The sequence below is a fragment of the Ambystoma mexicanum genome, chromosome 6p, assembly GCF_040938575.1.
Source record: "Ambystoma mexicanum isolate Mex_15411 chromosome 6p, UKY_AmexF1_1, whole genome shotgun sequence".
Taxonomy (NCBI): Eukaryota; Metazoa; Chordata; class Amphibia; order Caudata; family Ambystomatidae; genus Ambystoma; species Ambystoma mexicanum.
Window position 1 is genome coordinate 1,192,979,069 of NC_090935.1, and position 11,595 is coordinate 1,192,990,663.

General features: G+C 42.2%; 1 protein-coding gene across 1 annotated transcript in view; it reads right to left on the minus strand.

Annotated features, from left to right (window-relative positions):
* The window catches only part of CARNMT1 (carnosine N-methyltransferase 1), a 486,389-nt gene extending 475,033 nt beyond the window's left edge, over window positions 1-11,356 (minus strand). The window contains exon 1 of the mRNA XM_069625830.1: window positions 10,951-11,356. Within this exon, the coding sequence (XP_069481931.1) occupies window positions 10,951-11,153 (203 nt within the window). The 5' untranslated portion in view covers window positions 11,154-11,356. The remainder of the gene's footprint in view (window positions 1-10,950) is intronic.
* Between the last annotated feature and the right edge of the window lie 239 nt (window positions 11,357-11,595).

Below are 11,595 nucleotides of genomic sequence, written 5' to 3' on the forward strand. Positions count from 1 at the left end.
CATGCCCGTTCCCCCATCTGGAAGCAATGCGGTTCAGTTATCACCAACATGTCCAGATTTTACGCAAGGCAGTCACCATACCGATGTCTGCAGTTGATTTTGGTTGTGTGTGTCAGGTTAGAGGATGCAAGTCCATCTCCAGAGATTGCCTTTGTTTCGTATACGTTAGTAGTGGATTCTATCGCCTATTTGCTAGCTTAGGTGCAGGTTTCTTAGTGGGACACTAGTGGACTTGTTTTGGCTAGTGGGATGCTTATATGGAGAGCTTGGTTTGAGGTTGGCTATTTAGTAATCGTGAGGTAATTGTCAATTAGTGGATGCAAGATTGCGTTGGGTTGGCAGTTTAACACATGACGTTATGTTGTCCTGTCTGGCAGGCGGGATGCTTTGTTAGTTTGGGTTTTGTTATTAGTTGTGTCTGTTGTCCGTGTCAGCCCTGTTCGGTATCATTAGGTCCAGGTTGGATTGTCGCTTGTGATCGGTTAAGCCTTGCATTATCTCTTTAGATTCTGTGGGTGGTCCCCTTTACTGCTGGTTCTGTGTTTTCTGGTCCGTCATGGGTTTGTTGTTAGTTAGCTCTCTTTTGTATTTTTGGTTTTATTGTTTCAGTTGTTTCCGTCTGGTTCTGAGCCCATGAAGAGCCAGGATTTGAGCTTCTGAATTTCAGGTGGTCTTTTGGGTTTCTTATTTCTTTTGGGAGGTTGTTCCAGGTTTTTGCTGCCAGGTGGGAGAAAGAGCCACACGTTTTTTTCCTTGCGTATGGTTTTGGCTCCAAGCGGATTTCGTTGCTTGATCTGAGGAGTTTCGTCGGCTCGTACATGGTTATTTTCTTTTGCAGGAATTCACCTCCTTTGCCGCTGATTGCTGTGTGTGTTATACACATTGTTTTGAATGTGATACGTTGTTTGATTGGAAGCTTGTGTAGCATTTCTAGCGCCAGTGTGGTGATGTCTCTTCAAGAGAGTTTGAGGAGAAGTCTGGCTGCTGCGTTTTGGATGTGTTGCAGTTTCTTCAGTAGGTATTCTGGCATTCCGAGGTAGAGGCTGTAAGCGTAGTCGATTCTTGACATGAGGGCAACGATTGTCAGTGTTTTGTGGGTGAAGGACAGGAATGGTAGGATTCTTTTTGTTGAGTGTAGGAGGAAGAAGCATTTCTTAATTATGGCGTTTACTTGTGGTTCTAATGTTAGTGTGTTGTCCATTAAGACTCTTAGATTTTTTACTTTTGATGGTATGGGCGCCATTCCCAATTCCGTTGGCCACATGATATTTGGTTTTTGAATCTAATCATGATTTCTGCCTTTCCTGGGTTGATTATTAGGGTGTTGGCGTTCATCCAGTCATAGATTTCTTTGAGACATTCTCCTAGAGTTGTGCTTGCTTCTTGTGCGTCTTCGATTTTGTAGATGATTTGAGTGTTGTCGTCTGCATAGTTGTACCACATAAGATTGTATTTTTTGAAGATCTTCATTAGTGGAGCCTGGTAGATGTTGAAGTACAGTGGTGATAGTGAGGATCCTTGTGGTACTCCTCAAGTCGTTCACTTCTGGAGCTGATTTGAAGGGTTTTATCCAGTCTCTGTTCCGTTTGCTAGGAATGATTTTATCCAGAGTACTGCTAGGTCTGTTATACCCATTTCTTCTAATCTCTGGATGAGCATGTCATGGCTTACAGTGTCGAATGCTGCTGAGAGGTCCAGTAGAATCAGGGCGGAAATTGTGTTGGTGTCTGCATTTGTCTTTAGGTCATCCCAGATGGATAGGCGTGCCATTTCTGTTCCTCTCGCGTGTCTGAATCTCACTTGTGCTTGGTCCAGCAACTGGTGCTTTTCTACGTGTTCTTGATTTAGTTTGTATACATAGTCATCTAGGAGTTTTGTCAGGTAGGAGATGTTTGAAATAGGTCTTTAGTTGGAAAGGTCTTCCACGTCGCCACTTGTGTTCTCAATGTGTGTTTTAATGTATGCTGATTTGAATCTTGCGATACAGTCCCTGTTGCAAGCGACAGGTTCAAGAGATTTCTGCAATATTCTAATGGCGTTCCTTGTGGGAGGATTGATTTGTAAATGTCTGGGGGGCAGGAATACATGGGAGAGCCAGCTTTCTTGCCATCTTTTTTACCAGATTGATGAATCTCTCTATTGATATTTGCGGGATGTTTTGGACTTTGTGCTCTGGCTCTTCGTCGAATCTGGTTGGTTGTCCGTTGTTTTGTATGTAAGATTGTGGTTTTTATTTTTGAAATTGTCTGCTAGGTCGTTGCATAGCTTCTGTGAAGGTATCGGGGTGTTGTCGCAACCTGGTGGTTTCCTCATTTCGTTTACGATGTTGAACATTTCTTTTTGTGTGTTGGTGGCTTTGGTGGTTACGTCGTCATAGTGCCTTTTCAATTTCCGTCTTGTATGAACGGATTTGCCTCTGGAACTGAGTCTACTTACCATGGTCATATTCTTTTCTCCATTCTAGTTCCAGCTTTGTTGTTCTTTATCATGGTGCTTAGTAGGGGGGTGAACCATTTTGTCATTGATCTTTTTCTTGAAGGGGTGAACAGCTTTTCCAGGGGAGAGGCTGTCTATTGTATCAGAGATCGATTTATTTAGTAGCTCTGTTTTTCCGTCTAGGTCTGGCTTGTCCAGTTTGGTTGCGGATGGTTTTGTGAGTTCAAGATATTTATTAGGTTGCTTGCTTTGATAGCTTTCCAGTTTCTTTTTGTGGTGGTCAGGAGTTTGAGGGGCTGGTTGGTTGCTTTAGTTGGTAGCGTGATCACAAATGGGATGATGAGATGGTCTCTCCAGAGTATCTGCATCAGTGGTGCAGTGGTGATAAGATATTTGTTGGCGAAAATTGGTCAATGTGTCTCCTGCTGTGTGTGTTGCTCCTTTGACCAGTTGTTGTAGTTTCATGGTTGCTAGTTGCCCGATTAGTGAACTTTGTGAGTAACCGTGTTTTTCTTCAAACCATATGTTGCAAGTCCCCCAGGATTATCAGATGTTCATGTTGGATGGTTATGTTTTTGATGACTTTGAAGTTGGTGGCGAGGCAGCTGTTGAGTGTGATTTTGTATTTATCATCCAGCCATGTTTCTGTGACGAATAGGATGTCCATGCTGTTGTCGCACAGCAGGTCGAAGATTCTGTTGTGTGTTTTGACATCGATCTTGCGTGGACTAGGTTGCAGTGGATTTTTATGGTTTGATTTAGCCTGTGTTTTATTATTGGTGTTGTCATCTGATTGGTGTTTTGGTTTTCTTCCATGTGGGTCTCCGGTTGTGGTGGTGGTACAGTCGTGTGTGTCGTCAAATAGCTCTTCCAGGTTAAGTCTAGGGTTTTTGTTTTCTTCACGTTCCACTTCTGTATTTCGTGGCTGTTGAAAGGTGGATCCTCGTGTTTTTATGATATATGGGGTCTGGGTGTCGATTGCGTTCTTGTTCTCTTTGGCCTTGCCCCTTCTTCTGCGTGGCTATGTTCTGTTGTCGGTCTTTCTTGAATTGTTCGTCTGCTTGAGTGGTTTCATTGAGTGGTTGATTGCGAGGTATGGTGTTAGGTATGATATGATATGGCATTTACAACGCGCCTATACACAAGTGTTTCAATGGAGACTTTTCTCTTAGGACTGAAAGCGTTCGTTCTGTTTTCAGTCCTGTTAGTGGGTGTGTGTTCCCCAGTTGTGGATCTGTGGTGGCACTCAGTTGGGTTTGTTCCCTCTCGCATAGGTCTTTCTCGTGGTGGTATTCGTTTTCATTTTTGTGTTACTTGGCGGTAGGTTGATGAGTTGATATGGAGGTTTTGTATTTGGATTGTCGGAGTCGGGTTCCTTGGAATTAGTTGGTTTATGTTCCTTTTGAGTTTTGTTTGAGGTTGCAGGGGCGGTAGCCCATGTGCAGTGCTTTTCTCGGTTTGCGTCATATTTTTTGTTTGTTTTTGGGTGTACAACTGTAGGTGCTTTTCCTGGTTGGTTTCATTTGGTTCTTTTGTTCCTTGCATGTATGATTTATGGGTGTGGTGGTGTTGCACGCGGTCATGCTTTCGTGTTTAGTCCATTTGTCTCATGGGGTTAGTCTGAGGGGAGGTTGGTTTGTCTAGTGACAGAGTGGTTGGTTGTCTTGTAGTGGGGTTTGATTAGCTACAGTGAATCTGGTTCTCTATCTGGCTAAGGAGAACAAATAATAAGGGTGTGATTATTGGCTGAGGGGATGATGTAGTTGGCGTCGGTATATAGCTGGGGCAAACTAACCGTTTATGTGAGCAAAATTGTACAACCTTCTCTGCAAGTGATGTAGGCTGATATTCAGTGTTCTCTCTAGGGGCGAGGCAGGTTAATGTTCACAGTCTTCTCTAGATGTGACGGAGGCTAATGTTCAGAAGATTTCAGAATCCCCTCTTGGTGGGAAGTAGGTTATTATTCCCAGTCCTCTTTAGACGTGGGGCAGGCTGGTGTTCACAATTCTTTCATAGTTGGGGCACTGGTTTGTAATCTCAATCCTCTTTAGAAATTTCATAAACTGATAATCACAATCTTCGTATGTGAGGCTGAGAAGATACACAGGTTTGTAATCTCAATGCGCCTCTAGGGGTTACGTAGGTTAATGTTTGTAATCCTATCTGGATGCGAGGTGGAGAAGACTAATGTTCACTGTCCGCTCTAGTTGTGAAGCAGTTTACTATTCACAATCCTCTCTGGAAATGGGGCAGGCCAACGTTGACGGGTCTACTTTAATGTTGCACAGGTTAATAAATTGCGATGCTCTCTAGACAGGCTAATGTTCACAATACTCTAGATGGGACGCCGGTATAATATTCTCAATCCTCTCTAGATGGGACGCAGGCCAATAGAGACACTCCTCTCTAGTTGTGACGCAGGCTATTATTCACAGTCCTCTCTAGGTTTGGTGCAGGCTAGAGTTCACTGCTCTATCTTAATGAGGCACAGGGTGATAATCCCAGTACTTTCTAGGTGTGATTCCAGCTTAAAAAGAAAAACTCTACAGTTCCATCTTTAATGTGGCACCAACTAATTGTTACAGTCCTCTCTGGAGGTGAGTCAAGGTAACATTCACAGTTCTATCTTGATGTGACTCAAGGAAACTATACTTAATCTGGTCATCAACCCTTCACAATGGCTCACATTACCTCATATACACCTACCCAGAACAACTTTTCATTTAAAAAATTTTGGCACAGAAAACATGTAATTTTATTAGGAATGATTACAAAAATCAATCTACTCAGCGTGATATACATGTAGTTATCAGACAATATCTCTGCACATACACTTCAAAGTGCAACAATGTAACAGTACCAAGTAAAGTGCAAATGCTTAATTGTGCTTCATAAACCGATATATATAATCTCATTTAAAAGGGGCACATGGAAGAAACCCACACAAATAGCCAGAATATCAGACTCCACAATTCGATATGCAAGGTATTGATGCAGTCCTCATATACCTTTCTCACTGAATAAATGTATTACCAAACTATTGCAGTGATCTAGCTTCCAAATGTGTATATTACAACCATTTCATAGTGTGGAGACCCATGCTACCCCATTAGGGACCAATGTGTGTCAACATATAGACAAGCAGACATATTATAACATCAAAGGTCTATAAAAATCAAGATGTCGCCACTTGTGTTTCGGCCCGATACCCAGGAATCTACTGATCCGCAGTGTCTCCCTAAGAATTTTGAGAGGGCCTTCATCAGGACACAGCAATCAATGAAATACAGAGATGAATCCCATGCCCTTCTTGGTTCAGAGACCTTCAATTCAAATAAAATATGTAAAGAAGACAGATTCCAATCACTTGATCATACTACACCCATGTGGTGCGGAAGGGTTAAGACCAATCTGGTGAGACTTAACTTAAAAGGTCTTTCTTATTGAGAATAATCTGTATAAGCAAATACAGGGACTAGTATGGGGGCGACTATGTGTATAATTCCCAGACAAAGAAAATCTTGTGGTTAGAATCCTTTCACATCATCCATTTCCTGTTGGTACAGGTATATTGATGATGTGTTCATTCAGAAGGATCCACTTGAAAACTTGCATAATTTCACAACAAGGCTTAACCAAGACCCACATTTAGGGTTCACTATTGGATGAACACCCCATCCTGTTTCTAGATTTGCATCTGTTGGAGACCAAACAGGGAGAGATACATACATCTCTCTACCATAAAGAAACAGATCAAAACACCTTACTACATTTCGCAAGCTTTCATCCAAAAGCCTTGAAAGAAAATCTGCATTATGGACAGTTTATTAGAATTAAGAGAAACTGTACCACAGGCAAGGAATTTAACAAACATACAGAAGTCTTACAGACGGTTAATCGAGGATATCCATTGTGTACTATTAAGATAGCCAGGAGGAGAGAAACATTTGAACAGGACCACTTATTTGCCAAAAAGAGAAATTCTCTACTGACCAAATAACATGTGTGACTATATACATGCCAAAGAGTAATGTAGTGTGTTTGATGATGTATGAGGTTGTGTGGAATGTCATGTGTGGAAGAGTGGGATGTTTGGGTTGCTGGGTGCCTGCAACCGCTGAAAAAAGAATTGAGAGGACGCTCTGCAGATGGGCTAATATATTGAGATTTAAATAAATGCATTTGTCTCACCTTATGCCTACCTCTGCCTAATACTAAAAGTAATTATCTGCATAAGGAGATGATAAAAGAATGGCATATTCTCAAAAATAATGATTTTAACTCCAGGAAGCCGAGATTTGTCTTCAAACGTACACCTAACATTAGGCAGAACCTCACCCACACCTATGAAAAACAAGAGCCAGCGGGCCCCACCATTGCCAACATATGGGGGTTACCACCAGTGAGGGGACATTTCCAATGTGCGAATTGCTTGGTATGTCCCCGCACCAAGAATCTTAAGTCTATGGACTTGTATTGCCTTGAATGGGAACTTGGAGACTGTACAAATTGCAGAACAAAATGGGTGGTTTATGACATTAAATGCCAGTGTTCATTAATATAGATAGGAAAGACATCCCAGGAGATCCGGCAGAGAATTTGTGAGCACGATCATGCATTCAAAATAAAGTTCAAGAAACCCCATTGGTTGAGCACTGCGATAAACCAGGAGCAGTCTGATCTTTTTTGGACCATAATTCAAGTGGTGAAGGCGCATTCAAGAGCTGGTGACTGGGACAAATGGCTCATATGGGTTGAACAAAAATAGATCAGATGACATAAACACAAATCAAAGAGGTCTAAATAACCACATTGAATGGTCTGGTTTGACATTTTGAAGCAGTGATGGAAATGCCTCCTTATTCGATGCACGCTCACTGTGAAAACACATTAGGTAATCAATCGGGTTTTTGAAACCAGCAATGTTTTTAATTCCCTCAGTGATCCTATATGAATTTATAGAGGTCAGCCCTGCACATTTTCCCCTTTTTTGTGTGTATGTTTTGAACCAGGGGTATTTCATGATGGGCGATTTATGCCTGGCAGAATGATCAGTGGCAGTTTATTGTAATGGTCCAAATATACCAGGAGTGCTGCTAAATATATGGTTTGCGAGTTGAATGAACTCTAGAATACACAACAGTGGAGCACATACATTACCAATCGTGTGTCCACTACATAATGTCCGCTAGAGACATGGGAGTACCATGCTATCTTAGCAGTACATGGCTATGAACTGTGCAAGTGCATAGTCAAGGAGTTCAAATGAGCAAATATGTTCCCGTCCATTAGGACAGAAAGATATGTTTCTTTCCAAGGAGAAAATGACCACAGTAGGTGCATTTCGGTGGTCTTACCTAAATAAATACGGAATGGCAATTTATAACTATGGTCGAACGTACTTAAACTTATTAAACACTTTTTCTTGGAAGTTCGCAGTTGAATAAGTAGCAGCCTGCTGTAATGAGTGCAACAAACCTGCATTGATGAAATTATGTTTAATTTTTAGCTCATAAGTTCAAATGAATTAGGTATTTTTAACAATGGGGCATTTGAAATTCAACCTTCAGCTCATCCCAATATGGCCGTCATAGAATTGGGTGCACCATGAAGTCAGAAGTCCATAGGGTGCAGTATGGTGCTCGCAATCAGCCGATGGGGTTGAATATCTAGTTGCAGCCCATTGGAAAGGGCGAGTAAAAACCCATATGGTGGAAAAAAATAATTGAATGTCCCCAAGCTCAAAAGAATTACGAACTTTCAATAATTAGGTAATGTGATTGCTTAGTTCACTTTAAAATGGGCGTCATAGAATTACCATGAAGTAAGGAGCCGGCAGATTGAACAACAGCGTTGTTCAGGATGAAGGATGATGCTGTGGGGGGGGGGGGAGGAGGGGAGAGAGGCTATCCTTTATCAGAGTAAGTATACTCAGGTGGTCTTGTAGCTGGATATAGGATCCCTAAGCACAAGATGAGACGGTGCATTTTCTGGCCTGCGCTTGATCATGTGACCAGATCTCGATAGTGTTTCTTAAATAAAAACCACAATAAAAGTATTTGTTGTTTTCAGTCCCTCATGGATGTTTACAGAGTAGCGTTCTTTGAGGAGAAAAAAATAAATAAATAAATAAAAAAAAGGGTCAAAAAGTTGTCTGTAAAATCGCTATCTAAAGGCCTAAGAATATAAATATAAGGGAAAGTATTTTATGTTCCAGGGATGATTTGGCATGTGCAAGCAACCAGTAGCTGCCTGTATAGAAGTTCAATGTGGCATGAACACAAATTGATGCATCACTTTGGATGCCTGCGTGTGATACCCCTGCAGGTCATTGTTTCACTGTATTCTCCTGCGCTGGTGTAGGTATTGTTACTAAACATGTTAAGAGGCCTTTTGCCTCACAATTTAAGGAGTACGCTTCAATTAATTTCATCTTTAGATATGGCAAATAATTAAAAAGAATCAGAGAGTGAAAGGAGTGTACTGTGGAGGGGATCCAAAAGGAAACTAAGGCAAAAGATTTCTCCACAGTTCGAATCAAGTCCGGCACATTTATGGAACATCCATTAATGTCAATCTCAGCAGATTGATCTTAACCCACTGGCACCACCTGGTTGTAGTATGATCAGTAAGTGATTGCAATTTGTCTTGTTTACAGATGATTTTCTCTGAATTGAAGATCTCCAAACCAAGATGTGCATTGGATTCATCTCTGTTCTTCATTGATTTTTTATATCCTGATGAAGGCCCCCCTCAAAATTCTTAGGAAGACACTATGGACGAGTGGATTCCCATGTATAGGGCTGAAACACAAAGTGGCAACATCTTGATTTTTATAGACATTTGGTTTTATAGTGTGTTTTCCTATGTGTTGTTCATCCAAACAGGGACACACATTGGTCCGTAGTGTGTTAGCATAGGTCTCAACATTATGAAATAGTTGTCGTGATAAACATATTTGGAAGCTAGATCACTGCAATAGTTTGGTAATACATGTATTCAACGAGGAAGGTGTACAACAACTGCATCAATAACTCCCATATCCAATTGTGGAGTCCGATATTCTGGCTATTGGTGAGCGTACGTTCCCCTTTCTAAAGGAGATGATATATCTGTTTACGTAGCACAATTAAACATTTGCACTTTACTTGGTACGGTTACATTTTGATGTATATGTGCAGAGATATTGTCTGATGATTACATGTATATCACGCTGTGTAGATTGATTTAGTAATTTCTAATAAAATAACATGCTGTCTATGCCCAAACATGAAGTTGTTCTGGCTAGGTGTATATGAAGACATGCAATGTGAACCATTGTGAAGGGTTGATGACCAGATCAAGTCTCATCTAACAAGAAATAGACTGTGATGCTCAGGTCTACGATATATGGACAGTGTGACACACTGGATCGTTTTGTGTTGATGTTAGCGTTATCCCGTTTTCATGAATAGGTGTCCCTTCTATGGATAATATTAGGGGGGGGAGGGTCCATTTCATAGATATACTTTGGCCAGGGTGCCATAGGTTGTACCTTGAAGGTACATCATAAAGGAAGAAGACTGGTCAATTTGCAGACTGTACATACCTTTATGTATGCAAGCAATTGTTCATGGTTTTAAAGGTAGATGAACAAATGGTGATGAATTGTGCTCAATACACAAGGGCCTTGTTTTAACTGTTCAACATAAGTTAACCTTTTAGGGTGTGTATTGACTTGATGCAGACCTTTCATTATATAAACCTACCCTGAACTTGCATAATGCCACTTGTTTGTAACCATATGGGTCCAAGTCGACCATTAATGAATGTGGCACCACCCTGTTCCCCTTTTCTATTTGTCCCTGCCGGTTTGCACCCCCCCAGTAATGATTTCTAGAGACGCCACTGTTGACTGTACTTGATGGAGCAACTGCAGCTCATGGGAGTTGGTGGAGTGGGTGCCTTGGTCCATTGAGGCAATTTGCTCCACAAAACCGCCGATAAGGGAAAAGACAGATGGGAGGGACTATTCACGATTACCTAACGGGTGCATTTAAGTCATTCATGCTAGATTTGATTGCAAAGACGTTGTCTCATGCAACAATTACCAAATACCACTGTGATAGAAGTGAGGGTGACGGTTCCTGAAGCGCCCATTATATCCGAGGAGGTGATTATTCCACAATGCGTTTCTACCAGAGTACCTGCCCATTTTAACCCTGTAGATAATGGACAGCTGGCAGTGGAAAAATCTAATGTTTGCTTCTGTGCATTAATACTGGTTTACTTTCGTTTACGTGGTTACTTTAACACGTGCCCACTTTCTCCAAAATGCTTACAGCCACTGTAGGTGACACTCAGAAAGGTGCTCATCATTGACTAAGGAAGCCACTGGGAAGTAGCCACAAGCATACCATGCTAGGACTCCATCGATCCTATATGTGAGGTATGGGGTAGAGTGAAACATTTGGGGTGAGGCAGTGGGTAGCACTCATTACCCGGACAGAAGCATATGTTTTCACCCTTCTTTACCCATAGTATCGGAAGGCGTTGATGATTTTCCAGAAATGCTCGCGCTCCAGCCGCTCCTCCTCTTGCGGGCTATGCTGCAGCCTCCGTTTGCTGGAGAAAAAGATCTCCACCTCCTCATCTTCCGGCCCGCAGCCTACTGCACCCCCAGTGCCTTGTCCATCCTCCTCCCTACGCCGACGGACTCCCTGATGCGTCTCTGCCATCGCCCACTCACTGCCCAGACCCAACTGCCGCCACCGCGCCGAACCTATTCTATAATGCAATCAGAGCGAATTGTCTGCAGGCAGGGTGGTCACATACAGGGGAATGTGCCCACGTCACCGCGCTCCCCTACCCTGCAGCCAATTAGCATGCGCTGGTCTGCAAGGGTGGAGAAACGTACAGTCACCAAGGTAGGGCTAAACACAAAGGGGTGAAACACATGGGCCTAGCGAGCGACACAGAAGTCTCAAAACACTAGACCGCGCAACACATTTCTTTGCATTTCCGTAATGGCGCTGGGCCTACAGCCTTGTTAGTTGATGCAGATATAGTTCAATGCTATGCAAAATGAAGCTAGATTCCACCACACAGTGGATCCATTTAGGACGCCGATTTCGCCGGTGAAGGTTACGTTACCATTACGGACCGGCTCAAAAAATAGGA